At 45.1% G+C, this 27,795-nt stretch overlaps 1 protein-coding gene across 1 annotated transcript in view; it reads left to right on the top strand.

Moving 5' to 3' along the window:
* The window catches only part of BIRC6 (baculoviral IAP repeat containing 6), a 349,123-nt gene that overhangs the window by 119,397 nt on the left and 201,931 nt on the right, over positions 1–27,795 (top strand). Inside the window, 2 exon segments of the mRNA XM_050951314.1 lie at positions 17,497–17,630; positions 22,331–22,458. Of these exon segments, the coding sequence (XP_050807271.1) occupies positions 17,497–17,630; positions 22,331–22,458 (262 nt within the window).

Raw genomic sequence — 27,795 nt, 5'->3', positions numbered from 1 at the left:
ATAGGAAAAAAAGAGAAAAGAAAACATGCAAGGTAATTTAGCTAGGTGTTTTCCCCCAACATAGCATATATCCATAATACCTCACTACAGTGGCATGATAAGCACTTCAAAGAAGTTTAATTGTTCTTACATTTCTGTCCATCTTTAACCTTCGCTGTAAATCCTTTGTTTTTGTTAACCCAAAAAACTAGTAAGCAGTTAACTCTTCTGACTTATCTTTTTTTCCTGTGAATTAGACACTCTTGTATGCTCTTCTAAATGAAGAGGAGTTTGAACGAAAATGTAGTTTTTATTCAGATGCTGCCGAGTGGAATGTAAGTTAATTCACAAAGTTATACTTCACCAGCACACATGCAGTTAAATCTACTTACTAAAATAACCCTTTAAGATAAAAATATTTCTGTAACCGTTTTTTAACAATTAATTCCCTAGTTCATTCTGAATATCTAGTGACATCACTTAACAGCAAACGCAGACAAGAAATTCCAATAAATTTTTTGTCTGTCCCTTGTTGAAAGTGTTGGTGCTAATTAAGAAACTATAATTTAGTATTTCTAGGACATCCGTTGCTACCTTGTCTAAATGTCACACTGATAAATCTCTTCTAAAACACTTGATATTTTCAAAATTCTTTACCAACTTTTAATTAACCTGTGAGCCCACATAACATCCCTTTGAGGTATGTAAGCTATCTTCTTCCTCTTATCCCTTCATCTAGTGTTGAGTAATTGTTCAAGGATCTGCCATTTTCCTCTGTTTGAGGTGATATTAAGGTCCACCTGCTTACCACCTTCTCTGATACAATCCATCCATTGCTTTCTCAGCTTTTCTCAGAGTCTCCTGCCATACTATCTTACACCAGGTCCTCTTTCTTTGAGGTAGGTAAATGTTGTTGTTACCATTTGACAGCCAGAGAAACCAAGAGACAAAGTAACTTTCCCAAGGGTACCTAGTGAGTAAATGGCTGTCTATAACCCAAGTTGCCAAACTCAGTCCTGTGCCAAATACTACACCAAGCTGTTATGGAGTTCTTAGACTATTTTTCACTCTCAGCAGATTGAAACAGTACTAGCTTTCACTTCTAGTTTTCTTTTTTCTTTTGTTTTTCGGCTTTCTCTTTCCTCCCTGCTTTTTGACTAAAATGATGTTGGTACCCTAACTTCTCTAGCTGTGGAGTGATATTTTTTGTTCATGGTGCTCCATCTGGAGCAATTTGTGAGAAGCAGTCCACAGAATAGGCGTCACTTGATAGCAAATATCACCTTGCTATCCTACAGCCTTCTAGTGTCTCAATTTTTCATCTTTATGGAATAGGAAGAGAAGAAATTGTTTTTTCTTCTACCCACAACAAACTGTCTGTCTTTTCAGATGAAGAGCTTGAGTGTCTTTTCATGATAAATATTCATAGTCTGAGTTTGTAGAGCTAGTACCTGTTTTCTGTCTGAAGACAAGAGGCCAGGTCTTGCCTGTGCATCTGTCCATTCAGGGCATCAGACAAAAAAATTTCAAACCTTGTTAGGGGAACACAATCCTTTTTATATTAACTTTTGTAAACCCTCTATTGTTTTAGCAATTTAATCTGGAAATTTATAGGGCTATATGAGCTGGTCATGTCTAATCTTAAAATTTAAGCTTTGAGAAATAACATGAGATTATCCCTTTTTTGATCACCTTTTGATTTGTTTTGTAATTGCAATGAGGAAATTAGTCTTGGCTCTGAGCACAGTTTTGAATGTATTTAGAGAGGGAGAAATGATCTAAGGTTTGACACTGATGCAAGATGGAGAGTGCAAATGGTCTGGTTCTTCAAATGCGGGGACTTCTTTTCATTCTTAGATGTGCAAGAGATCTGAGAAATGTGACTTTGTCCTGGCAAAGAAAGGAGGGTTTTTATTTTTCCACTTCCCTCTGAACTCTCTGATGGTTTAGGCTGCCACAGAAAGATGTATGCAGCAATACCCAGCAGTCACTACTGATAAGGAGGCCAAACATCTGGACCTGCTGGGGAGGAAGGTGTTTACATCTACTAGCCTCCAATTTTTTATATTGAACCATCAAGCTGTGTTGGTTAAGTATGATCTAAATTATTCAACATTTCTAGGGACTAATTATCCCAGCAGAACAGGGCTTAATTTCAGGCCTTTATTAGCGAAGGCAAGCTTGTGGTCAGAACTGCATTAGAGTCTGTGGCTGATGCAGCTGACATTGGATCAAGGTCAATGGCAACTGCTATCATGATGCGCCAGGAATCATGGCTCACTCTTCCAGGTTTCCCAGGGAGGTCCAAATACTGCAGAAGACTTGCCCTTTAAGACCCTATATGGGTAGCGGGGGAAGTGGTGAGGGGAAATATATATCCTTGAGAGGAGAAGAAAGGCAGCAAGTACAGATCATTTGCTGTAAAGATGTCAAAACCAGCTTATACTGCTTTTAGGCAGGCAGGAGAGAATCCTCAAAAGAACCAACAGGAAAACTTTCTTCTTTGAGTATTTGTCCATGTGGCTCCCACTCTGTGCACATGTGACCTTTTGTACAAGATCAGCGTCTTTGAATAGCAGTGTCTTTTTCGGCTGCATGTGCACCTTACAGATATTTGCACCATTAACTTTCATTATTGAATTAATTAGATGTTTGATTCACATTCTGATTAATAACTGGGAAAGTTGCTTATCAATACTGCAAATGACTGTTTAGTGATTACCAGACAGCACTGTATGAATGTATCTGTCTCAGTATGACAAAAGATGGAGGAAGCAGTAGGAAAGGAAGAGGACTGGCAAAATGGAACACACAATTTTTCTAAAACAAAATGTGAATATTAGGAGTTGTTAAATAGCAAGATAGAAAGGATTCTTGTTCATCTCAAAATGCAGAAAAATGTTTCTTTTGGATTCTCCAAGATAAAATGTTTCCTTGAATAAAGCTGTCTATTGAATTAAAAGAGCAGTACATAAAGTTTGATCTTGAAAATGAGACTTTATGCTATCATCCTCAAAATGTAGCCTCAATGATAACTTAAGTCACTGTTCCAGGTTTTCCAGAATCACTATATCAGCTTCATTCAGGAGCTCTATCTTAAGTCTTCAACACCCCCCTGTGACAGAGTCAGGCCAGACAACTGCAAGAGCGTGCTTCTGCTGAAGAGTCTCTCTCACACATATAGGCCATGAAGCAAGCATCTCTGGTCCCTTGGGGACAAGAGGATGCCCTGGTCTCGCAATCTCAAAGCCCAAAAAGCTGAAAGTACGGAGCAGTGCAGCTCTGTCATCTGTTTTTGTGGAAGCAAATGAAGACATGATTAACTTGAAGCTGTTCTTCAGCAAACTCAAGAAGAACTGCAAAATTGTCTTTGCTTCCTTCAGGCAGAGCATCACTGGGAATTTCTATATACAGGTGGTTGTTGTTCAGCACTGCCCTCCAATTAACATGTTTGGCCTCTGTAAGCCTTGAGCCTTATAATGTTACAGGCCCTATGAGCTGAGAGAGAATTACCTCAGGGCAATTAGGGACACCTGAATCCAATTAAGGGCTGCCTGAGACCTTTTAAAACCCCTCCTTTGAGAGAAAAAGGGAAAGATAACCTGCTGCCAGGCTAGTGGCAGCAGGTTATAAGCTTCTCGAGGGTGAGAGGCTGTGTTCCTTGCCATAGGGGAAATAGCCAAACCTGAGTATCTGCCAGGGAAGGGACTGACACCCCAGGGCAAACAGGACTGCAACCTGCCCCAGTGAGGAGGCAGGGAGAAGTATCCCACTTTTGTGTTTGAGACTGTTTGTTTGTTTCCTTTTTGTTTGGTGGAGAATCACCCCTTAGGCCGACCCTGAGGCCTACCCTGAAAATATGACCAAAGTAGCACAGAAGGGAGAAGGCAAACCCTGCCCAGAGGGGCTGATTTACCCCAGGCCTGCCATTGCCAGAGGGGGGAGGTGCTAAGTCTGGCAAGATGAGGGAGGTGCCTTGCCAACCCCCCTCCCACCCCACCCCCCAAAAAAAAGTGTTTATACTCAGTGATTTGGGTCACAGAAATATTGAAAGGTGAAGATGAGCTTATTTAAAAAATGACAGGTGTTTTTTGGGGCTAATTTCACCTCCAGGTAATGCACAAGGAGCAATTTAAACACTGTACCCTGAATACACTCGTCCATAAAAAATTAACATGCAGTTTCACTACTTAATGTTGCAAGTGAAAAAGAAAAATTAAGGAAGAACAAAAGAATCACCACTAACATTACTGCGAGATGAGTGGTTGTATGTGGGTACGTCTACACTACGGGATTATTCCAATTTTACATAAACCGGTTTTATAAAACAGATTGTATAAAGTCGAGTGCACGCGGCCACACTAAGCACTTTAATTTGGCGGTGTGCGTCCATGGTCTGAGGCTAGCGTCGATTTCCAGAGCGTTGCACTATAGGTAGCTATTCCATAGCTATCCCATAGTTCCCGCAGTCTCCCCCGCCCCTTAGAATTCTGGGTTGAGAGCCCAGTGGCTGATGGGGCAAGAATCATTGTCACGGGTGGTTCTGGGTAAATGTCGTCAGTCATTCCTTCCTCCGGGAAAGCAACGGCAGACAATCATTTCGCGCCCTTTTTCCCTGGATTGCCCTGGCAGACGCCATAGCATGGCAACCATGGAGCCCGTTCAGCTTTTTTTTTTTTTTTTTTTTTTTTTTTTTTTTTTTTACAGTCACCGTATGTGTACTGGATGCCGCTGGCAGAGGCGATACTCCAGCGCTACACAGCAGCATTAATTTGCTTTTGCATGATAGCAGAGATGGTTACCAGTTGTTCTGTACCATCTGCTCCCGGTGTAATTTGGCAATGAGATGACGGTTATGTGTCCTTCTGTACTGTCTGCTGCTATCATGGGTGCCCCTGGCTGAGATCAGCTGGGGGCGCAAAAGCAAAACTGGGAATGACTCTCCGAGTCAATCCCTCCTTTATAGTTTCTAAAAATAGTCAGTCCTGCCTAGAATATGGGGCAAATGTACTAGAGAAGCAGTGTATCAGAGAGCACAGCTGCTCTGTGTCAGATCCCGCAGAAATGATGAGCTACATGCCATTCAAAGGGGGTGGCCCTGCAACAACCCCACCCGTTGCTTCCTTCCTCCCCCAACCTTCCTGGGCTACTGTGGCAGTGTCCCCCCCCCCCCCATTTGTGTCATGAAGTAATAAAGAATGCAGGAATAAGAAGCACTGAGTTTTTAGTGACATAAAATGAGGGGGAGGCAGCCTCCCAGTGCTATGATAGGGTTAGGGTTAGGGATAGTCCAGGCAGGACATTAAGCAGTGTGGGGGAGAGGAGCCCAGCATCCCACTGCTATGATAGTCCAGGCAATACAGAATCTTTTCTTTTCACATGAAAGGGAGGGGGCTGATTGAAGCTCAGCCCCCAGTTGCTGTGATGAAGATGGTTACCAGCCGTTCTGTACCATCTATTGGGAATGACTGGGAGTCATTCCTATTTTCACCCAGGCGCCCCCGGCCAGCCTCACCTGAAGCCAACCAGGAGCACTCACGAGTTCGTAAGAAGGACGGTTACCAGTCCTACTGCACCGTCTGCCACCAGGGAGGGGAGAGGAGCGGATACTTCTCTTCACTGCTGCAGCATCACGTCTACCAGCAGCATTCAGTAGACACAGGGTGACATTGAAAGAAGTCAAGGAACGATTTCTTTCCCTTTTCTTTCATGTGGGGGGGAAGGGAGTAAATTGACTAGCTATTCCCTGAACCACGCCGGACAATGTGTTTGAACCTACAGGCATTGGGAGCTCAGCCAAGAATGCAAATACTTTTCGGAGACTGCTGTGGACTGCGGGATAGCTGAAGTCCTCAGTACCCCCTCCCTCCCTCCATGAGCGTCCGTTTGAGTCTCTGGCTTCCCGTTACGCTTGTCACGCAGCACTGTGTAGCCTGTAGATTTTTTTTTCAAACGCTTTGGCATTTCGTTTTCTGTAACAGAGCTCTGATAGAACAGATCTGTCTCCCCATACAGCAGTCAGATCCAGTATCTCCCGTACGGTCCATGCTGGAGCTCTTTTTGGATTTGGGACTGCATTGCCACCCGTGCTGATCAGAGCTCCACGCTGGGCAAACAGGAAATGAAAATCAAAATTTCGTGGGGCTTTTCCTGTTTATCTGGCCACTGCATCCGAGCTGAGATTGCTGTCCAGAGTGGTCACAGTGTGCACTGTGGGATACCGCCCGGAGGCCAATACCGTCGATTTGCGGCCACACTAACCCTAATCCGATATGGTAATACCGATTTCAGCGCTACTCCTGTGGTCGGGGAGGAGTATAGAAATTGGTTTAAAGAGCCATTTATATCAATATAAAGGGCCTCATTGTGTGGACAGGTGCAGGGTTAAAATGGTTTAATGCTGCTAAATTCGGTTTAAACGCGTAGTGTAGACCAGGCCTTAGAATATATTGTTGTGCTATGTTTTAATCTATAAGGAGGCACAGACTTTACAAAAATAATTGAATGAGGTTTTTGGGGATACTTGATAGGTTATTGGTTGACACTACTGTCACTCTCCATGGACATCTGGCTTGATATAATTAGCCACAAAGTGAGGAAAACAAATGGGGAAAGGATAGCTCAGTAGTTTAAGCATTGGCCTGTTAAACTCAGGGTTGTGAGTTCAATACTCAAGGGGGCCACTTAAGGATCTGGGGTAAAATCAGTACTTGGTCCTGCTAGTGAAGGCAGAAGGCTGGAGTCAGACTTTTCAGGATTCCTTCCAGTTCTATGAGATAGGTATATCTCCATATATTATTTAGGACAAAATACCAAAAAAAAAAGCAAGGAAGATGAGTGTTGCCTTATAAATATAAAAGTCATAAATTGAGCCCAGAACAGAATGAGGCTGAGATTTGGTAATGGGTACATAATCCTGAGCTGTTTCATTCTCTTCTAGCATTTAAAATGGATGAGACCAGTTTCTACTGTGACAGGATCAGGCCAGATGGCTACAGGAGAGTGTTAGAAGGCAGATATATTAGTCTCCGATTAAGTAGATCCCTTTTCCCTGGGTAAGGTAAAAAGAGCAGTTCCAGAACAAGCAGGAACTTGCTGGAACCAGCTAAGGCAGGCAGACTAATTAGGACACCTGGAGCCAATTAAGAAGAAACTGCTAGAATCAATTAGGACAGGCTGCCTAATCAGGATACCTGAGTTAAAAGGGACCTCACCTCAGTTGTAGTATAGTGAGGAGCTGGGAGCAAGAGGCACTAGGAGCTGAGGGTGAAAAGGAATGTAGCTGGAGGACTGAGGAGTACAAGCATTATCAGACACCAGGAGAAAGGTCTTGTGGTGAGGATAAAGATGATGATGGGAGGAGGCCATGGGGAAGTAGCCCAGGGAGTTGTGGCTGTCTCACAACTTTACTAGGAGGCACTCTGGACAGCTGCAGTCCACAGGGCCCTGGGCTGGAACCTGGAGTAGAGGGCGGGCCCGGGTTCCCCCCAAACCTCCCAACTCCTCATCAGACACAGGAGAAATTGACCTGGACTCTGGCTTCTACCAGACGGGAAGGTCTCTGGGCTATTTCCTGACCCACATGGTGAATCTCTGAGGCGAACAAATCCGCCAATAAGCGCAGGACCCACCAAGGTAGAGGAGGAACTTTGTCACACTACTCTGAATCTACATTTAAAGGAGGTTGTTGCAGTTCATTGTATTAAAATGGTGAAAAGTAGTAGAAATAAAATCATGCAACACAAAACATCTGAATTCAGATGAACTTCTAAAAATTGTGCAGGCAGCTGAGCATCAGTTGAGTATGTCTTTATCACATTCAGATTGGATTAGTTGAAACTTCATAATAGGTTATGTTAGGGTGATCGGATGTCCCGATTTTGGGTTTTTTTTTTTCTTATATAGACTCCTATTACCTCCCACCCCTTGTCCCAATTTTTCACATTTGCTGTCTGGTCACCTTAGGTTATGTACTAAAAAGAAAAAAGTTGATGATATATCATGTCTTGCAGCAGTTACAAGAGTCAGGAGTTTAACTAGTTATTCTTCTTCGAGTGATTGCTCATATCCATTCCAGTTAGGTGTGTGCGCCGCGCGTGCACATTCGTCGGAAAACTTTTACCCTAGCAACTCGGTGGGCCGGCAGGTCGCCCCCTAGAGTGGCGCCATCATGGCGCTTGATATATATCCCTGCCGGCCCACCCGCTCCTCAGTTCCTTCTTACCGCCCGTGTCGGTCGTTGGAACAGTGGAGCGCGGCTTAGCTGACCTCCACTTCCCTAGCTACTCGTAGTTCTCGTATATAGTTATACAGTTATAATTCCTTTATATATATATTTGTATAGTTATACATTTTTTCTCTGCTAACATAGTTAGATTGATAATTGTTAGCGGGGTTCAGGAAGTAGCCCCTTCCATGAACCCGGTGCCGGAGCCCATGCACGGCTCACCGGGTTTTAAAATGGGCTCGGCCTGCCAGAAGCCGATGCCGAAGGGAGATCCACACGACTCCTGTTTGAAGTGCCTCAGGGAATCACTTGACAGCTAAGTACCCCATTTGCAAGGCTTTTAAGCCGAGAACAAAAAGGAGCGGGACTTTCACTTACCCCTCCACCTTGGGCGCCGAGCGATGATCAAGCGGCTGGCAGAAGCGCCTCCTCGGCACCGGACTCCGCCGGTACTGCCAAGGCCTTTCGGCACCGGCCGTCGCCGGCACCGAAGTCGACTCGGCACCGCTCCCTTCCTCCGAGGTTGAGAGAGCCTACAATTCCTGCTGGTGCCTGACGGCTCCCCGGCACACGCCGTGGTAGAGCCCCCTGCTCCTGCTGCTTCCGTGCCACCTGCATCGCAGCCAGAAAGCTCGCCTAAGTCGGATGGCCCGGCACCGACACCTGCAGAGGCACCGATGTCATCGGCACCGTCGATTCCAGTCCCCCAGGGCCATTGAATCCGGTGCCTAACAGCTCCCCGGCACGCGCCGTGGTAGAGCTTACTGCTCCTGCTGCTTCCGTGCCGACTGCACCGCAGCCAGAGAGCTCGTCTAAGTCGGATCGCCCGGCACCGACACCTGCTGAGGCACCAACGACGTCGGCACCGTCGATCCCGGTCGCACAAGGGCCGTAGAATCCGGTGCCTGACGGCTCCCCAGCACGCGCCGTGGTTGAGCTACTGCTCCTGCTGCTTCCGTGCCATCGGCACCGCAGCCAGAGAGCTCGTCTAAGTCGGATCGCCTGGCACCAACACCTGCTGCGGCACCGACGACGTCGGCACCGTCGATCCCCGTCCCACAAGGGCCGTAGAATCCGGTGCCTGACGGCTCCCCGGCACGCGCCGTGGTTGAGCTACTGCTCCTGCTGCTTCCGTGCCAACGGCGCCGCAGCCAGCTCGTCTAAGTCGGATTGCCCGGCACCGACACCTCTGAGGCACCGACAACGTCGGCACCGTCGATTCCAGTCCCACAAGGGCCGTGGAATCCGGTGCCTGACGGCTCCCCGGCGCGCGCCGTGGTTGAGCTTATTGCTCCTGCTGCTTCCGTGCCGACGGCACCGCAGCCACACAGCTCATCTAACTCGGATCGCCCGGCACCGACGCCCACCGAAGCTCTGACGACCTCGGTACCGTCGATCCCGGTCCCATGAGGGCCTTCGAATCCGGTGCCTGACAGCTCCCCAGTATGCACTGTGGTTGAGCCTGCTGTTCCCTCCATGCTGGAGGCATTACCAACGGCGAGGGATCTCATTGCCATGACAGAGTCGATGCTGCCTGACCCCGGCACCGCCGGTGCGGGTAATACAGTCTCTTCATGTGACCATCCTCTGTCAGCACAGCAGAGCGGCACCGTTCATGATCACGGTCCCGCAGACACTCCAGATCCTGTCGGCACGCCCGACACCACTTGCAGTCCCGGTGCTGTTTTCCTCATCGGTACTAGTCGCACTCGCTGCACCGGTCGGTATCCCATTCGCCGACCCGCTATCGGCACCGTTCCGACTCCCGGCACCGCGACAGGTACCTTGACTCCTGTAGCCTCTCCCCGAGCCTCGAGATCTCGGTCGACCTCCAGGCACCATTCTGGTTGCGGGTCTGGATCTCGTTCCAGGTACCGGTACGCATCCCGGTGCCGGCTCCCCGTGCCGAGTTGGGCAAGGTCCGATAGAGTCAGAGACTCTGCCTGTGCCTTCTTTTAGTACCTCCATGGCCATCCGGACACGCATGCGTGTCATCCCACATGCGCAGATCTTATGCTCAGGACCACGATTCTGATATGATGGCCAGCGGGCACCAGCCCCGAAACCGGCCAAGAGTTCGCTGCCGTCTTGGAGGACGGGGGAAAAGAAAAAGGTACCCAGAGCATCCCTCCAGGCCTCGTTCGATGCAGCAGACTCTCCAGCCAGGACTCTGGCCTTTGGTGTCGCCATGAGGTGCATCTCATGGCTCCAGGTTTTAAACCTCCGGCCGGAGCTGCAGTATGCCATTCAGGATTTACCCTTTGTGGTAAAGGCCTTTCGCGGCAAAGACAGCCCCAGGCTGCCAAGCCTAATGGACGATAGGGTCCTAATGCGCTCTCTCAGCATGCATTTGCCAGCGACCAAACGCAGGCCTTTCTGCCCCCACCCGCCATACTCTGTGCCTAGCCAGAGACAGGACTTTGGCAAACGGCGAGGCCAAGGCGGTCGCAGACGAACCTTCCAAGGTGCGCCTGAGGGCGGTGTACCAGTCACAGACCGGGATCCCAATCCCGCTTTCTCCTGGCGTGGCCCTAGTTAATTTCAGATCGCTAGATCCTGCGCACGGTGGAGCATAGATACCACCTCTAATTTATTCCAGCCCTGTCCCCGTTCAGGGACCCCTCTCACGAGCAATTCCTCGTACAAGAGGTGCAGACGCCGATGGACGAAAGGGGCAAGGGGTTTTACTCCCGTTATGCCCTAGTTCCCCACTCGAACGCAGGTCTCAGACCTTCCTAGTCCTGCACGGACTCAACCGGTTTAGGATAAGGTTGAAGTTCTGCACGGTATCCCTGGGAACCATTATTCCATCCTTGCCTCCTGGGGGCTACTATGCCGTCCTGGATATGAAGGACGCGTACTTTCGCTACGCCATCTTCCCTCCGCACAGGAGATACCTCCGCCTTCTAGCTGACTGTCAGTACTTCTGGTTTACGGCCATAGTCGCCGCCTACCTTCGCTGATGTCGGATATGCGTTTTTCCGTATCTGGACGATTCGCTTATCCGAGGAGACTCTGAGACACAAACCACTCAGCGCGTGGGCATCGTCACGGTCTTATTCACAGGTCGAGGCCTGATGATCACTATAGAGCAATCCACTCTGGTTCCCACGCAGAGGTTGGACTTCCTAGGAGCTATCTTGGTCTCCTACCTAGCCGGAGCCTGCTTATCACAACTGCGGTTTTAGGCGATGGCAACAATCATCTGAGGTCTGCAGGCTTTCCCAACGACCTCGGCTCGTACTTGTCTCAGTCTCCTGGGTCCATGGTTGCCCGCAAGTTGGTAACCAAACATGCCAAGCTCCGCCTCCGTCCTTTCCAAGTCCGACTCACCTCGGCGTACCACCCGGACAGGGAGCCAATGGTCATGGTAGTCACCGTTCCCTCGAGCACCTTAGGCTCCCTAGAGTGGTGGCTAACTCCCTCCCTGGTGTGGGCAGGGAGGCGGTTTCCTCCGCCCCAGCCCTCACTGCCCCTGACGACGGACGCATCATCTCTCTGCTCAAGTGCTCACGGTCACCTCCGAGCTTAAGGCCTTTGGTCTTCTCGGGAGCTGGCATTCCACTTCAATGCCCCAAAAATGAGAGTAGTCCGCCTGGCGTACCAGGGGTTCCAGCGGCAGCTGCGAGGCCGTTGTATCTCGGTGTTTACAGCCAACACAGCGGCCATGTGCTTCATAAGTATCCAGGGAGGGACATGGTCCTCCCCCCCCCACTTTTTTGTCAGGAGGCCATCCATTTCCGGGACTTTTGCATGGCCTACTCGATGGAGCTGGTGACGTCCCTTCTCCCAGGCGTTCGGAACGTCTTGGCGCTTGGACTCAGCAGGTCTTTCCTGTCTTACGAGTGATCACTCTGCCCCATGTGAGGCGTTCTGCTGTCCAGAAGCGGAGATGTTTCCTCACATAGACCTGTTCGCTCACCGAGAGAGCAGAAAATGCCAGATGTTCTGCTCCTTCCAAGGTCTCTCCTCAGGATCGGTCTTGGGCGCATTCCTGATGCCGTGGAAAGGCCAACTCCATTATGCCTTCCCACTGTTCCCACTGGTTCATTAGGTCCTGCTCAAACTCCGCAGGGGCAGAGCGCGCATCATCATGATCACTCCAGAGTGGTCCAGGCAGCACTGATATACCACGTTGCTCGGCCTGTCAATAACAGACCCAATTACCCTGCCACCCCACCCAGACCTCATCACTCAGGGCAACAACAGGCTTCGTCACTCGGACCTGCAGCCTCTTCGCCTCACGGTGTGGCCGCTGCGTAACTGAGCCGGGGTGACAGGAAGCCTTCCACCTGGTCAACGTACCGGGCCAGGTGGAAGCATTTCTTCTACAGCTGCAGTACGCTCGATCTTGCTCCTGCTGAGGTCTCGACCCCCTCTATTTGGCCTACCTCTGGCCTTCAGCGGCAGGTCCTGGCAGTATCATCGCTGAGGATACACTCAGCAACCATCTCTACCTTCCAGCCAGGCTAAGGTGGACGTTCCGTGTTCTCATGCTCTATGGGTTCGAGATCCCTCAAGGGCTTGGAGAGCTTGCACCCTCGGGTGCGCCGCCAGCCCCAACCTGGGACCTCAACCTAGTTTTAATCAGACTTATGTCTCCCCCAGTCGAGCCGTTCACGACTGGCCCTCTGATATACCCGTCTTGGACGACAAACTTTCCTCGTAGCTGTTACATCGGCCAGACGGGTCTCCGAGCTCAGAGCTCTTACGAGGGTTCCGCCGTACACTAGGTTTCACAAAGACAAGGTGCAGTTATGACTGCACCCGGCTTTCCTCCCTAAGGTGGTTTCGGCCTTTCATGTTACCCACAGCTCAACGCAATGGGCACAACCATTGCACTCCTTGGACATCTGTGGAGTGCTCGCATTTATATTGCGCTGCCAGAACCATTTCGTAAGGTGCCCCAGCTCTGTCACGGTAGCGGGCCAAAGGGAGGGCTTGCTTGTTTTCCTCTCAGAGGATCACATCTCGGGTGATGGCAGACTTCCGAACTTGTTATGATTTGGCTCATATTTTCCCCAAGCCACATCATCGTGCAGTTTACCAGGGCTCAGGCTTCATCTGCCGCCTGGCTGGCTCGTGTTCCTACCCACGAGATCTGTCGCGCAGCTCCATTGGTCCTCGGTCCATACCTTTGCTTCGCAGTATGCCCTGGTTCAACAGTCAGGAGATGCTGTAGCCTCTGGCTCAGCAGTTTTCATTCTGCCACATTTCACTCCGACCCCACCGCCTACATAAGGCTTGGGATTCACCTAACTGGAATGGATATGAGCAATCACTCGAAGAAGAAAAGACGGTTACTTACCTTTGTAACTGTTGTTCTTCGAGATGTGTTGCTCATATCCATTCCACACCCGCCCTCCTTCCCCACTGTCGGAGTAGCCGGCAAGAAGGAACTGAGGAGCGGGTGGGCCGGCAGGGATATATATCAAGCGCCATGATGGCGCCACTCTAGGGGGCGACCTGCCGGCCCACCGAGTTGCTAGGGTAAAAGTTTTCCGACGAATGTGCACGCGCGGCGCACACACCTAACTGGAATGGATATGAGCAACACATCTCGAAGAACAACAGTTACAAAGGTAAGTAACCGTCTTTTAGAGATTATAGTATTTTTTTATTTGCAGTGTTAAACTTTATTTTGGACAATATGTGCCTTTTTTATGCTTAGTATAAATATGTTTTTGAAGAATATCAATGTTTTTTTTCATTTAATTAAATATTTTGGATGTGTGTGTGGTTAGAGAAAATCTTAAACTTCTTCAGAATGATAGTATTGGTTGCTGCCAAGGTAAGCCCTAGATTGGCAAACCGTATTTGTTTTTCAGAGGCTCCATTTTTCCCTAGCTTGATCCTCTTCAACAATTTGCGCACCTATCCTGCTGTTTCAGATTCATCTTCCACCAAAGCAAGGCTGACTTTCCTTCCTTTAGCATAGTCAAATGTGGACTACAGCACATCCCTTCTTTGCTGTTTCATGGGGCTGATGCTGCCTACCTCTGAGGTTGAGAAGGCTGCTTCAGCCTGTTTTTTCTTTGAGCCCATTTAGTTTTCTTCTTCAGTCTTGGCTTAATTAATTGGACTCAACAATATTGGCAAATCAATGTGAAGCATATGCTCTTTGCACCTCTAATAATCTCTTTCAGTATGTGTTTGCTGTATCTACTTAATATGAAAAATCTGTAATAGGTTGTGGACCAGCAATTTATGACAAAGGAAAACTACTCACAGAAAATTCTTATTTTTGTTTTCCTCTTCTCCTTCCATGGTGTTTCCCTCCATTTTCCTAGAGGAATTTCTTTTCATGGCAGGCTTCTCCAACATTATAACTTTTATTTCACTGCTTTGAAAGCTTTTCAGTTGAGATAGAAGTTGTCAGGATTTAATACTGATCTTGATTGACAGTACTTTGCCTCCTGACGGGTGGAGAGTTATTAGTTAGTGTAAGGAAACTATTGTATAATGAAGAGGAAGTCTGAGAGACAGAATTACTGGTAAGTACTTTTCCTTTTTCGCTCATCTACAACCTTTCCACGGTAGAAGCTATTCTTGATAAGATAGATGCCAAGGAAACTTTCAAATACAAAGAAAGCAAACTTTCTCAGTATTTTTTCCTCATCTATGGGATGAAGTCTGTCTATCTAAATAGATATTCAGGCCAGTGCAGTTGGATGAAAGTAAGTAAAAGTATCAATTCCAGTAGGGCTTCCACACTTTCCCAAGTCTGTTGTAGTTGAGTTTTCTTAACCGTATGTAAGGCATGTGAGTAAGTTTGCTATGTATTCATTAAGCCTTATTTTGGATCATCTGATATATTCTAATTTTACCTGTATTTCCATATCACACTCACCCCCAAACTTGGGGTGCTTGTTCCTACTGATAAATCTCGAAATATATATAGTAGTTTCCAAAAATGTGCTGTAAAGAGCAGATAGAATACATAGTCCTTGCCTGAGAGCTTAATGAGTGCATTTAATAAACAATAGAAAAGACTGGGCTGAGGAAGATCAAAGGTTAGAATAGAGTTCTCTGAACATACACGTCTACCCCAATATAACGCGACTGGATAGAACACGGTACAGTAGTGCTCCAGGGGGCTGGGGCTGCGCACTCCAGTGGATCAAAGCAAGTTCGATATAACACGGTTTCACCTATAATGCGGTAAGATTTTTTGGCTCCTGAGAGCAGCATTATATCGAGGTAGAGTTGTATTGTCTCCACAAAACTAGAACTTGCTTCTATCTTAAGAATATTTTACGGGCGAATTCAGAAATTGAGTGGAGTGGAGTGACTGGTGTGGAACTTGATTAATGAAGAATTAAAAGAGAGTACTGTAATTAATGCCTATTAGCATGGGTTTGTGGAACCCTTATCCTGTTAAACTAACTTAATATCTTTTTTTAAAATGAGATTACAAGCTTGGTTGATAAAGGTAAGTGTTGACGTAAAATACTTAGACTTCTGTAAGATGTTTGGATACTGCATGACATTTTGACTCAAAAACTAGAATGATACAAATTTAACATGGCACACATTAAATGGATTAAAAAATGGCTAACTGATCTCAGTGAAATTGTAAACGGGGATTCGTCATCAAGCGAGTGTGTTTCCATTGGGGTTTCACATGGATTGGTTCTTGGACCTATGCTATTTAATATTTTTATCAACGATCTGGAAGAAAACATAAAATCCTCCCTGATTAAGTTTGTAGATGACACACAAATTGGGAGGGGAGTAGTAAATGATGAAGAGGACAAATCACTGATACAGAGCAGTCTGTATCGCTTGGTAAACTGGGTGCAAATAAACATTATGCATTTTAATACAGCTAAATGTAAGCATATACATCTAGGAACAAAGAGTGTAGGACATACTTTCCAGATGAGGGACTCTATCCTGGGAAGCAGTGACTCTGAAAAAGATTGGGGGGTCATGGTGGATAATTAGGAGAACATGAGCTCGCAGTGTGATGTGGTCAAAAAAGCTAATGCTATTTTTGGGTGCATAAACAGAGGACTCTTGAGTAGGACTAGAAAAATTATTTTACCTCTGTATTTGACACTGGTGCAACTGCTGCCGGAATCCTGTGTCCAGTTCTGGTGTCCCCAGTTCAAGAAGACTATTGATAAATTGGAGGGGATTCAGAGAAGATCCACGAGAATGGTTAAAAGATGAGAAACCATGCTTTATAGTTAAGGACTCAAAGAGCTCAATTTATTTAGTTTAACAAAGAAAAAGATAAGAGATGACTTGATTAGTCTGTAACTACCTATATGGGGAACAAATAGTGGATAAAGGGCTCTTCAGTCTAGCAGAGAAAGGTAAAATGCATCCAGTAGCTGAAAGTTGAAGCCAGAGAATTTCAGATTTGAAATAAGGTGTACATATTTAATGATGAGAGTGCTTAACCACTGGAACAGTTTACCTAGGGTTGTAGTGGATTCTTCGTCACTGACCATTTTAAAATCAAGGCTGGATGTTTTTCTAAAAGTTGTGCTCTAGGAATTATTTTGGGGAAGTTCTATGGCCTGTGTTATACAGGAGAGCAGACTAGATCAGTGGTTTTCAAACTTTTTTTTTTCACGGACCACTTGAAAATTGCTGAGTGTCTCTGTGGACCACTTAATGATCTTTCCAAATGTTATTTGCACCATTAGCTAACTATAGTAAAGCACTTTGGATAAAAGCGCTACATATATTATATTATATTAGAACAAAAAATGTTTTGTTCTACAAATAAAGCGCAGAACTCACATTTTAATATCAATAGTATTATCTGAGCTGGTTCTGAGAAGTTGAGCCGTCTCTCCCCAGCAGTCGCAGCCCTGGAGCTGGGTAAAATCCACCTCCTTTCTCTGGTCGCCGCAGCCATGCACATCCCAAATTCCTCCCACCCGCTGTTCTCACCCCACTACCCCCTCCCATCTACTCCCTATTCACCCCAAGGGCACAACATCACCTTATATATGTGTCTTCTCTAGGGTCCAGGCACCTAATTAATGGAGCCACATCTGTGTGGCTCCACTAATTTAGGTGGGTGGCCCTTCATTCTCTTGTGCGTGGCCACCCAGGCACGCATCTCAGAGGGAACTATCCAGTTGGGGGTCTGTTAGATTTGGTGGTGGGAAAATGGTATAGTCAGAACCTCAGTGAATGGTAAATAATGTATAGTAGTTTACGCCATTTTGAATAATGTGTAATGAATAATGCATCGTGTGTACCAAGTATAAATTTTATTAATTTTGTTAGTACTTGCAGTTCAAATTCTGTTTTTATGTTTTTGTTTTTAGCTGGTTCAAGCAGTGCCATTGGAGCTCAGGAAAGTACTGCCCAACTGTTGGTGTCAGATCCCAACCTCATTCATGTTTTAGTGAAATTTCTTTCAGGCACTAATCCTCATGGAACAAATCAACACAGTCAACAGGTAATGCTGCTAATTACAAAAACAGAAGTAACTCAGAATTCTAGTTAATTATTTTACCTAGTGTTATACAACCTCATGTCCATGGCTTGCACCATCATCACTTGTGTGGTTTTAGATGATTGTGGTCATTTTTTGTGTGTAATTGTTTTTGTTCAAGTATATGTCCCGATGAGTGCTCTACCATAGGCTGTATGCAGGGCTGGCTTTAGGTTTTTTGCTGCTTCAAGCAAAAAAAAATTTGGCTGCCTTCCCCGCCCCCCCTGCCATTCCCCTGCCCCCAGGCTCTTCTCCCCCACCCCCACCTACACTCTCCTTCCACCCCAGCCCTGGGTCACTGGTAACTTGCTCCCAGGGCGGGTCATTCAGCAGGAATTTTGGATGTGCACCGAACACAGACAGGATTGGTTCCTATATGGTTACAGAACTGCAGTAAAGTGGAACAATTTTCAGCTTGTGTGATTGGAGGATATCTGGATGCATATTATAAGACTGTCCTTCATAAATGAGGAAAAGTTGAGGTGCCTTTATTATTCTTTTGTTCCACTCTTTGTTTCTATGAGGAATTTGTCAATGCAATATCACTGTCTTCCTTTTAAACAAATAAAATTAAAAAAAAAAAAGCAATGGCTGTTGAAAATATCAATTCCAGTCCTAAAAACCACTGGAAAGCATTTCTTGCTCAATTTTATCCTACTTTTTCTACAGCAAATTACAGTGGATCAGTATATTTGATTTGGGAGAAATGAAGTAACAGCTGCCCAAATTGAACCTGAGCACTCCTGAATTTTGAGGTGTTCAAATCTGGAAAGCAGGTGCTAGATTCCCTTTCTGAATATTAGTTAAATCTGGAAAAGAAAAGTCAATTTCTGCTTCCATGGTTCAGAAGTGGAAATCCTCCTATGTGCCTGGTACTGTATCTAAAACTGCCCAGTTCCAGAGCCTCTCCTCCCTTACTTTTCATTTTAAATTCTAGTGGGATCCACATACCTCCCTTGCTAGGCTTCAGATAGAGAGGGGCACTGTCCATTTAGTCCACCCAATTCCACTTTTGGGGGTATGCAAGATGAGGTCACACCAGTATCCCTAATCCAGTCTGGGGATGTCTTCTCAAGGGGATATCTGGGCCAAAGCCTTCTACTCCTTGGGCACACTCGTTCCCCATTCACAGTGCAACCCCGCTCTAGCAGTGAGCTCTCCATTCGCAGCAAGCTGCAGCATGAGGTTTTAGCTACCATACTCCCTCCCCCTCCCTTTCCTGTTGATAGCGGGCAAGAGAATGCTGGGAAATGTAGTTCTTTCCCTGCTCCAGGGCTGGTTCTATAGGCAGGGAGCTAACCAAGGAACTACAGCTCAAAGGGCCTCCTATTGGTTCTCAGCTCCCAGGTGGGATCCCTGCCAGCTGCCGCCCCTGCAAATGGGCTGGCCCAAGCAGCTGCTTGCTCTGCTGGTGCCTAGAGCCGCCCCGGCAATATGTGTGCTTGTGCAGTCTCGATCAGAGACTGCAAAGTTGTGTCTGCCAGCCCTTGCCTGAGCAGAGCAGTGCCAAGTGCTCTAAATGAGGGTATATAGGGATGCATGAGTATATACCCCTAGGGTGCCAGGGTAAACTTCTTGGCCACCCCAAACAACATGAAATGTTGCCTGTTCTGCTCCAAGGGAGGCTAAAGCCACAATTCTCAGGGGAATGCCTGATAACACCAAGGCCCAATATTCTTCTTTATGCTTTTCCATCTGTTCTGTTAATCCTTAAGACCCTTTTCAGGCTGTGCTGGGAAGGAGCAAGAGCTATGCTCATAGCACCTGTTTGACCGAGACGGTCTCGGAGTTAATGCATCTTAGATTGCCTCTCGCAAGGGACCGACTGACACAGAAATCAGGGACCATCATCCATTCTAATCCCTCCTTCCTGAATCTGAGAGCATGGCTCCTAAATCACTCTCAGGCATGAAGCTGGCCATTGCAGATAGATTTCAGTCAGTTTTCTTATCCGGTGGAAAGTCCACTACTCACAAGACTTGTCTCCAAAAATGGAAATGCTTCCAATTCTGGTGTTCTTCCTTTCTTTTCAAACCTTGGAAGTTCTGCTTTCCAAGATCTTGGACTACTACCTATTAGAGTACATCTGGCTGTCATCACAGCCTTTCACTCACCCATTCAAGGCTTCAGTCTTTGCCTATCCTACAGCAATTAGATTTCTTAGAACTTGTTCTCTCTTTGACACCTGGCCCCCCAGCCTTGTTTTAAATGCCTTATGGAAAACCTTCAAAACAATGGCAGCCTTCTCCCTCGTCCAACTCTCCCTGAACATTTTGTTCCTAATTGCCATCACCTTAGGAAGGAGAATGGGGAAGCTGGACTGATGCAGTATCCATCACCTTCTACAAAGACAAGGGTATGCTACATTCCCATCCTCATTTCCAAAGGTCTCCTGGAGCATAATATTAACCAGGAGATTCACCTACAAGTTTTCTATCCAAAACCTCATTTCTTCAGAGAAAAATCAAGCCTTCATCCACTGGATGTCTGAAAGGTCTCTGCGTTCTATCTGGACAAGACTAAACCATTCCAAGTCTCTCTCAGGCTATTTCTATCAGTTACAGATGGTATGAAGAACCAGGCAGTTTTCACATTAAGGCGAAGTGGGGTTGGATCTTGACATGCTATGAAAATATGGGGGATCAGCCTTCTTGCTGAGTAGTAGCACATTCCGCTAGAACTCAGTCCACATTTGTAGCCCTACTGAAGAACATTCCCATAGCAGAAATCTGGATTGTTTTAGTTTTCTCTCCATAATTTAGATCCCATCATTTTAGATGTACATTTTCCAATGTGCATTATTTTGTATGTGTCAACATTGAATTTCATCTGCCATTTGCTTGCCCAGTGAGACAGTTTTGTGAGGTCCCTTTTTAACGCTTCACAGTCAGCGTTTTTATCTTGAGTAATTTTGTATCATCTGCAAACTTTGCCACCTCACTATTTATCTCTGTTTCCAGATCCTTTCTGAATAAATTGAATAGCACAGGTCCTGGTACAGATCCTTGGGGGACCTCAGTATTTACCTCTTTCACTGTGAAAATTGACCATTTATTTCTTCCCTTTTACGTATGTTTTAACCAGTTACTGATCCGTGTGTGGACCTTCCCTCTTATCCTGTGCCTGCTTTCTTTGCTTAAGACCCTTTTGTGAGGGACCTTGTCAAAGGGGTGTGTTTTTTTTGTGGTTTTTTTTTTGTTTTTTTTTTAAGTCCAAGTATACTATATCCACTGGGTCACCCATATCCACATGGTCATTGATTTTTCATAGAATTCTAGCAGATTGCTGAGTCATGGTTTCCCTTCACAAGAACTGCACTGATTCTTCTCCAACATATCGTGTTGATTGATGTGTCTGATAATTCCTTTCTTTACTATAGTTTCAACCAATTTGTCTGGTACTGCCTGTAATTGCCAGGATTGCCTCTGGAGCCTTTTTAAAAAAACGGTGTTATATTAGCTATCCTTCATCTGGTGCAGAGGCTGATTGAAGCGAAAGGTTACATACCACAGTTAGTATTTTTGCAGTTTCATATTTTAGTTCCTTCAGAACTCTTGGGAGAATACTATCTGGTCCTGGTGACTTATTACTATTTAATTTTATCAGTTTGTTCCAAAACTTCCTGTTAACACCTCACTTTGGGACAGTTCCTCAGATTTGTCACCTAAAAAGAATGGCTCAGGTGTGGGAATCTCCTTCACATCTTCTGCAGCGAAAACCCATGCAAACAATTTGTTTTCTGCAATGGCCTTGTCTTTTTTGAGTGCTCCTTTAACACCTCGATCATCCAGTAGCCCCACTAATTCTTTGGCAGGCTTCTTGCTTCTGATATACTTAAAAAAATTGACTCTTAGTTTTTGTGTCTGTGTGTGCTAGTTGCTCTTCCTATTCTTTTTTGGCCTTTCTAATTATACTTAAACTCTGGAAAGTCAGGTGTAAATGCTTTCTTCTCAAGTTATTCGTAAGGTAAGTAACCTTTCCTTTGTTCATGCTGTTAGTTTCTTTATTTAATAGCATAACTCATGGATATGTTTTTTCTTTTCCAAGCTATTCTGGAGGATTATGGTAGAATCAAACTCTACAAAGTATACCAGTGATTTGATAGTCCATGTGAGGGATTTCCTAGTAACAATTTTGTTTTCAGATACAGTAAAATAATGCAAGTAAACCCTATTAACTGAAATCGAATTGGTTAGGAGAACTGTTAATGAACCATTTTAAGATTACGTAGTTAAGTATGTATCAAGTTAAGAACTATGAAAATTAAGATTGATATTTTTTAACCTGCCTATAGTACATATTTATTTGCTGACTACTTCTAATGTATATGTTTCTATGTGAAAATCAGATTAAGAGGGTTGGTGTTGGATAAGCTAAATTACTCATTAAAGATCAGAAATTTCCTGTAAAAGATAGATTGTTCCCCTCAAAACAGTTGTTTGTTAACCAAGAACTGAATTTTTGTGGTGTTACGACCCATCACTGGTGGTAGAATGCAAATAAGAAAAGTTAACTCATATCCATCCAATGGAAATTCCACAGAAATTTATTCAGGAATGCAAGTTTAGTTGACATAATGCTTTTCCCATAAAACATTTTACAGTAGATGTACTTTAAACACAAGCTTCCTTGTAGCATAAACAACTTTTGAAATCTCTTTTCAGGTTGGGCCAACAGCTACACAAGCTATGCAAGAATTTCTTACTCGATTACAAGTGCACCTTTCTTCAACTTGTCCTCAGATGTTCAGTGAATTTTTATTAAAGTTAATACATATACTTTCAACAGAGAGGTAAAAATTGAGTTTTATCTTTAATATTCAAGTTAATTTTTTTACTTCCAGAAATAGCTTTAGGCTCGGTCTATAATACAAAAAAGTGTTTCTGTAACTAGGATGTGACACTTTCATGTTCATCCCATTGCAACACAATGTGTGTAAATCATGGCTGAAAAGATTTTGCACATCAACACGTACTATACTGCCTAACCATATTTAAATGAGTTAATTTTGGGGTGTTCTTAGCAGTACTAATGTGGTACCTCCGTTTGGGTTAAAATGCCTGATGTACATGCCCACAAATCTGCATGGGCAGCAAGTGGAACAGTGTACTCAGGACTCTCCACAAGTCCTTGCATGAGGGACTGCAAATAGGAAGACTATATTGAATGTGAGATGACTGGATGACATTGCCTCCTCCTGGAGTTGATTGGGGAACTTGTTCTTTGTTGGAGCAACATCTAAAGCCGGGGTAGGCAACCTGTGGCACGCATGCCAAAGGCAGCACATGAGCTGATTTTCAGTTTAATTCTCACTGCCTGAGTCCTGGCCACTGGTCCGGGGGGCTCTGCATTTTAATTTAATTTTAAATGAAGCTTCTTAAACATTTTAAAAACCTTATTTACTTTACAAACAACAATAGTTCAGCTATATATTATAGACTTACAGAAAGAGACCTTCTAAAAACGTTAAAATGTATTACTGGCACGCGAAACCTTAAATTAGAGCGAATAAATGAAGACTCGGCACACCACTTCTGAAAGGTTGCTGACCCCGATCTAAAATGATGCTGATTTGGGAGGCCTGCCAACAAACCCACTAATTTTTCATTAGCCAGAGGAAGCTCTGCTGGGAGACTCTAGTCTAAGGGGTAAAAGAATCCGGAGTGTGGCATGAAGTGTGGGTTAAGAGGATTTGCTGATAGATTCTGAAAGTATTGGTAAAGGAGGCTAGAATGGGATTTATGAAGGATGGTTTCATACAATATCCTTGCCATCAACTGCTGCTACTTGTCCTTCAAAAAATGTTATTAAACATGCATGTTTTACGGTCTTCATCATTACCAATAGAAATTAATAATATGCTTAATTCTCATATCTCTAAAAGTGTTTTCAAATAGTCCATATATTAATGAATGCTAAACACTCCCTATATCTTCGCTAGTAAACACTAAAAAAATTTAGAAAGAAAACCTTACTGTAATGGTTATTTTTAAATATAGTTCATTGTAGAATAGATCTCATCACCAAATAACAGTATTTGTTGTTTAAACTGGTAACTAATTCCTTTCCAATATATTTGGTTTTTTTTTTTTTTAGCCCACAGACTTTTTAGCCAAAGTCAAAAGATCATATTGACTTTATTCAGATCAAAAATATAATCAGTTGATCAGAGTGGAAAATTAAGTAGCAACTTGCTATTGTAAAGATGTAAAAGGTTGAATTCCTTGTTTAAGTGTTTAAATTCTGTTGTTAAAGACTTAATTCTTCCCTGCTACTGCAAGTATTTTACTGTATGTCAGTCTTATGATGCCACTTACTGAGATGCAAAGATTTGAGAGAAACTCACCCCTATTTTATAAGCTTAATTTTGACTGCCTTCAAGTTTTCTTTGCTTCCTGGCCTCAGCAGCATGGATTGGTTACCTCTGCTTTCCTGCTCTCTCCTTCCTTTATAGGTGAGGGCCTATAAAGAGGCATGGACCCACCACCCCTCTAGTTCCTTCTCAGCTGCTTGTGGCTTGAGATGAAGCAACTGTGGTGTCCACTGCTTTCAGCTTTTCTTATTTACCTCCCTTGTTTATTTCATTTATTTAGGTTTTCATTCTTTTTATCAGTTGGAGCACAGCTTATGTTTGGGGATTCCTCCCCTCTGAACTTGATGCCTTGCTCTTTGTGGTCTATGATACTTCCCTGAGGTATGTTTAAGATTCTGGGGTTCAGGCCTTGCCAGATCTGCCAGAAACCTTTTACCCATAGTGATGGTCACTCTAGCTGTGTTCAATCTCTCAGAGAGACTCTTGTCCCATCAAAGTGTAAAGTGTGCATAGGGTTTAAAAGCAGGTCCCACAAAGGTAAGAGAGGCTAGGCTAAAACTCCTCTTAACAGAATGCTCCTTAGTTCCAATGGAGTCTGTGTTTATCCCTCTAGGTCAGTCTCAGACCATACCAGTGACTTCAGGTGCAGTTCTAGAGATGAAGCCCTCTAAAAGAAGAGACCACCCCTGTTTCTTAGCAGAGATTCTAGAAAGAGGACTAAGCTCAATACATAGAGCTGATTCTTGAGTCCTCATGTCCCACAATAGGTACAGCTGAGGCTCCAGCTGGTGCTGGTAGCGAAGTATCAGTACTGCTTAAGAAGTCCAATTGGAGAGGTCTTCAGTTAAACAGCACCAGGAGGCCCTTTCCTTGGTAACAACTGATACCTCTAGGCATCAAGACACATCTAAAACCAGGAACTTGAGGGCTCTAGTAGTGTCATCTGATAAGAGCCATAGAAACGGTTCAGAGTGATACCCAGCTCCTTCTCGGATACTGTCCTCCTCAGGACGTCAGCTCTCTGAGCACACAGCTATCATCTTGTTGGCCTCTCTGGTACTACATAAAGCATCCTGGTTCTGCATCAATACCTATTCCAGGCCCCAGTACTGGTTCAACAACTTGTCTGAACCCTTTCCCACTAGAACAGGATCTGATCTATTGCCTCTGCAACTGATGCACAAAGCCTCCCCTCCCCATGCCCCTGAAACTCCCCCTTTCAACTCAAGGGATAATGCATCCTCTGACTGAGGTTTCTTTACAAGGCTGTCACAGCATCATGCCAACACATGCCTCTAGGGATGTGCCCTGATGAGGACTTTCCAGAGCCTGACAGATGCCCTCGATTCACTGAACAGCCACTGGCTCCACAAGACTGCTCACTGGTATTTTATGTTCTCTTGGACCCTGAGGCGACCCAAGATGAGCGAGACCAACCACACAACGAAGGGTCAACTTTGGACAAGTTCTCATCTGATGAGATGGTAATGCCACTCTCACCCTCTCATGCAGACAACTTTAAGGCCGTCCAGGACTTAATGAAGAGTCTAACTGAATCCTTTCACACTGCTTTGGAGGAAGGTCTAGTAGTCTCAACATTTTCTGTTGAACATTTCACATATCTCCTCCCAGTGTAAGGTCACCCTACCCATCAATGAGGCACTGTTCTCACCTGCATGAACTCTATGGTAAAAACACCTACCATTATTCCACCCGCTTGCAGACACCAGATAAAAAATAACGTTCTGCCCAAGGGAATGGAGTACTTCTACTCCCATTCCACCCCTAGTTCCCTGGTGGTAGACATGGTCAACAAAGACAACTGTCAAGCATGCTCCACACCCTCTCCTTCCCAGAAGACATCTAAATGCCTTGATCTCCAGGGTAAGAAAAGCTATTTGTTGGCTGCTTTTCAGTTTTGAGTCACAAATTACTAGGCCTTGATGGCAAAATACAATTTTAACTACTACTGAGTTTGTTCAATTTATTGAACAACTCCCATGAGACCACAGGGAACAATTCCATGCCTACATTTCAGAAGGTCAGCTGATCACTAGAGCTTCCCTGCAATCTGCTCTTGACAATCCCAATGTGGCTTCACAGTCCTTAGCTTCCGCAGCAGTTATACAACATCCTGGTTCGAATCTTCTGGCCTCCTGAGGGAGATACAGAACATTATGAAAGACTTCCCCGTTGAAGGGCTCAAGCTCTTTTGTTTGAACATGGACCCCTGTAATAACCTTAGTCCCAGATTTGGACCTTAGCGTCCAAAATATGGGGGTTAGCATGAAAACCTCCAAGCTTAGTTACCAGCTTGGACCTGGTACCTGCTGCCACCACCCAAAAAATTAGAGTGTTTTGGGGCACTCTGGTCCCTCTGAAAAACCTTCCCTGGGGACCCCAAGACCCAAATCCCTTGAGTCTCACAACCAAGGGAAATAATCCTTTTTCCCTTCCCCCCTCCAGGTGCTCCTGGAGAGATACACAGACACAAGCTCTGTGAAACTACACAGAGGGACTCCCCCTCTCCGTTCCCAATCCTGGAAACAAAAGTACTTTCCTATTTCCCCAGAGGGAATGCAAAATCAGGCTAGCGATCCAACACACAAATCTCCCCTTGATTTCTTCCTCCCACCAATTCCCTGGTGAGTACAGACTCAATTTCCCTGAAGTAAAGAAAAACTCCAACAGGTCTTAGAAGAAAGCTTTATATAAAAAGAAAGAAAAATACATACAAATGTTCTCTCTGTATTAAGATGATACAACACAGGGTCAATTGCTTAAAAGAATATTGAATAAACAGCCTTATTCAAAAAGAATACAAATCAAAGCACTCCAGCACTTATATTCATGCAAATACCAAAGAAAAGAAACCATAGAACTTACTATCTGATCTCTTTGTCCTTACACTTAGAAACAGAAAATAAGAAAGTAGAGCTACTTCTCCAAAGCTCAGAGAAAGCAGGCAGGCAGGCAGACAAAAAAAAAGACTCAGACACTCAATTCCCTCCACCCAAAGTTGAAAAAATCCGGTTTCCTGATTGGTCCTCTGGTCAGGTGCTTCAGGTGAAAGAGACATTAACCCTTAGCTATCTGTTTATGACAACCCCTCCCTCCACTCTGTTTCAGTCACTGGGAATGTGTGGGCCTGCAACAAAGAGGAGTCTTCCACAAATCTCAAACAGTATAATGCTCCTGATCATTTCAGTTCCACCTACAGTGGCTCTACGGAACCTCCTCCCAAAAAAGGGAGGGACCACCATCTTCCCACAACCACCCAGCCTACACCTTTCTCTAAGCAACTGTTTTGACAACTTAGTCAAGGGCCTAAAGCAGCCTCTTTGGATCTTCTGCTCTACAATTCTACCATCCAACCTCCTTTTGGAGACCACCTATCTCATTTACTATCTGCATGTGAGCTCATCACCTCAGACAAGTGGACCCTACGGTGGTCACTATGGGATACTCCATTCATTTCCATTCTCCCCACACATACCCACCTCGGTTCCCCATCCCTCTTCAGGGACCCTTCTCACATGGAAGGCTGCATCTCAGATGTGTTCAGGCATGGCTAAGGACTTACGTATGCCCTGAACAGACTCTTTCTAAACAAATCACTGTACCTTCGCAAGTGGAAAGAACCATTAAACGTCTTAGGTGGTGAAAAGAGCCATAAAAGTGTTCACGTGAATCCTATTCTCATGTCTACCACCTTTGAAAATCCTTACCATGGATGTGTCTCTTTTGGATTTCAGTCACATCTACAGGTTGCCAGTCTGTCAAGATAACGTTAAGCAACAGGGAAGCTATGTACTA

This window comes from Gopherus flavomarginatus, chromosome 4 (assembly GCF_025201925.1).
Source record: "Gopherus flavomarginatus isolate rGopFla2 chromosome 4, rGopFla2.mat.asm, whole genome shotgun sequence".
NCBI lineage: Eukaryota > Metazoa > Chordata > Testudines > Testudinidae > Gopherus > Gopherus flavomarginatus.
Note: the sequence above shows the minus strand (reverse complement) of the source record. Positions and strands in the feature narration are given on the sequence as shown.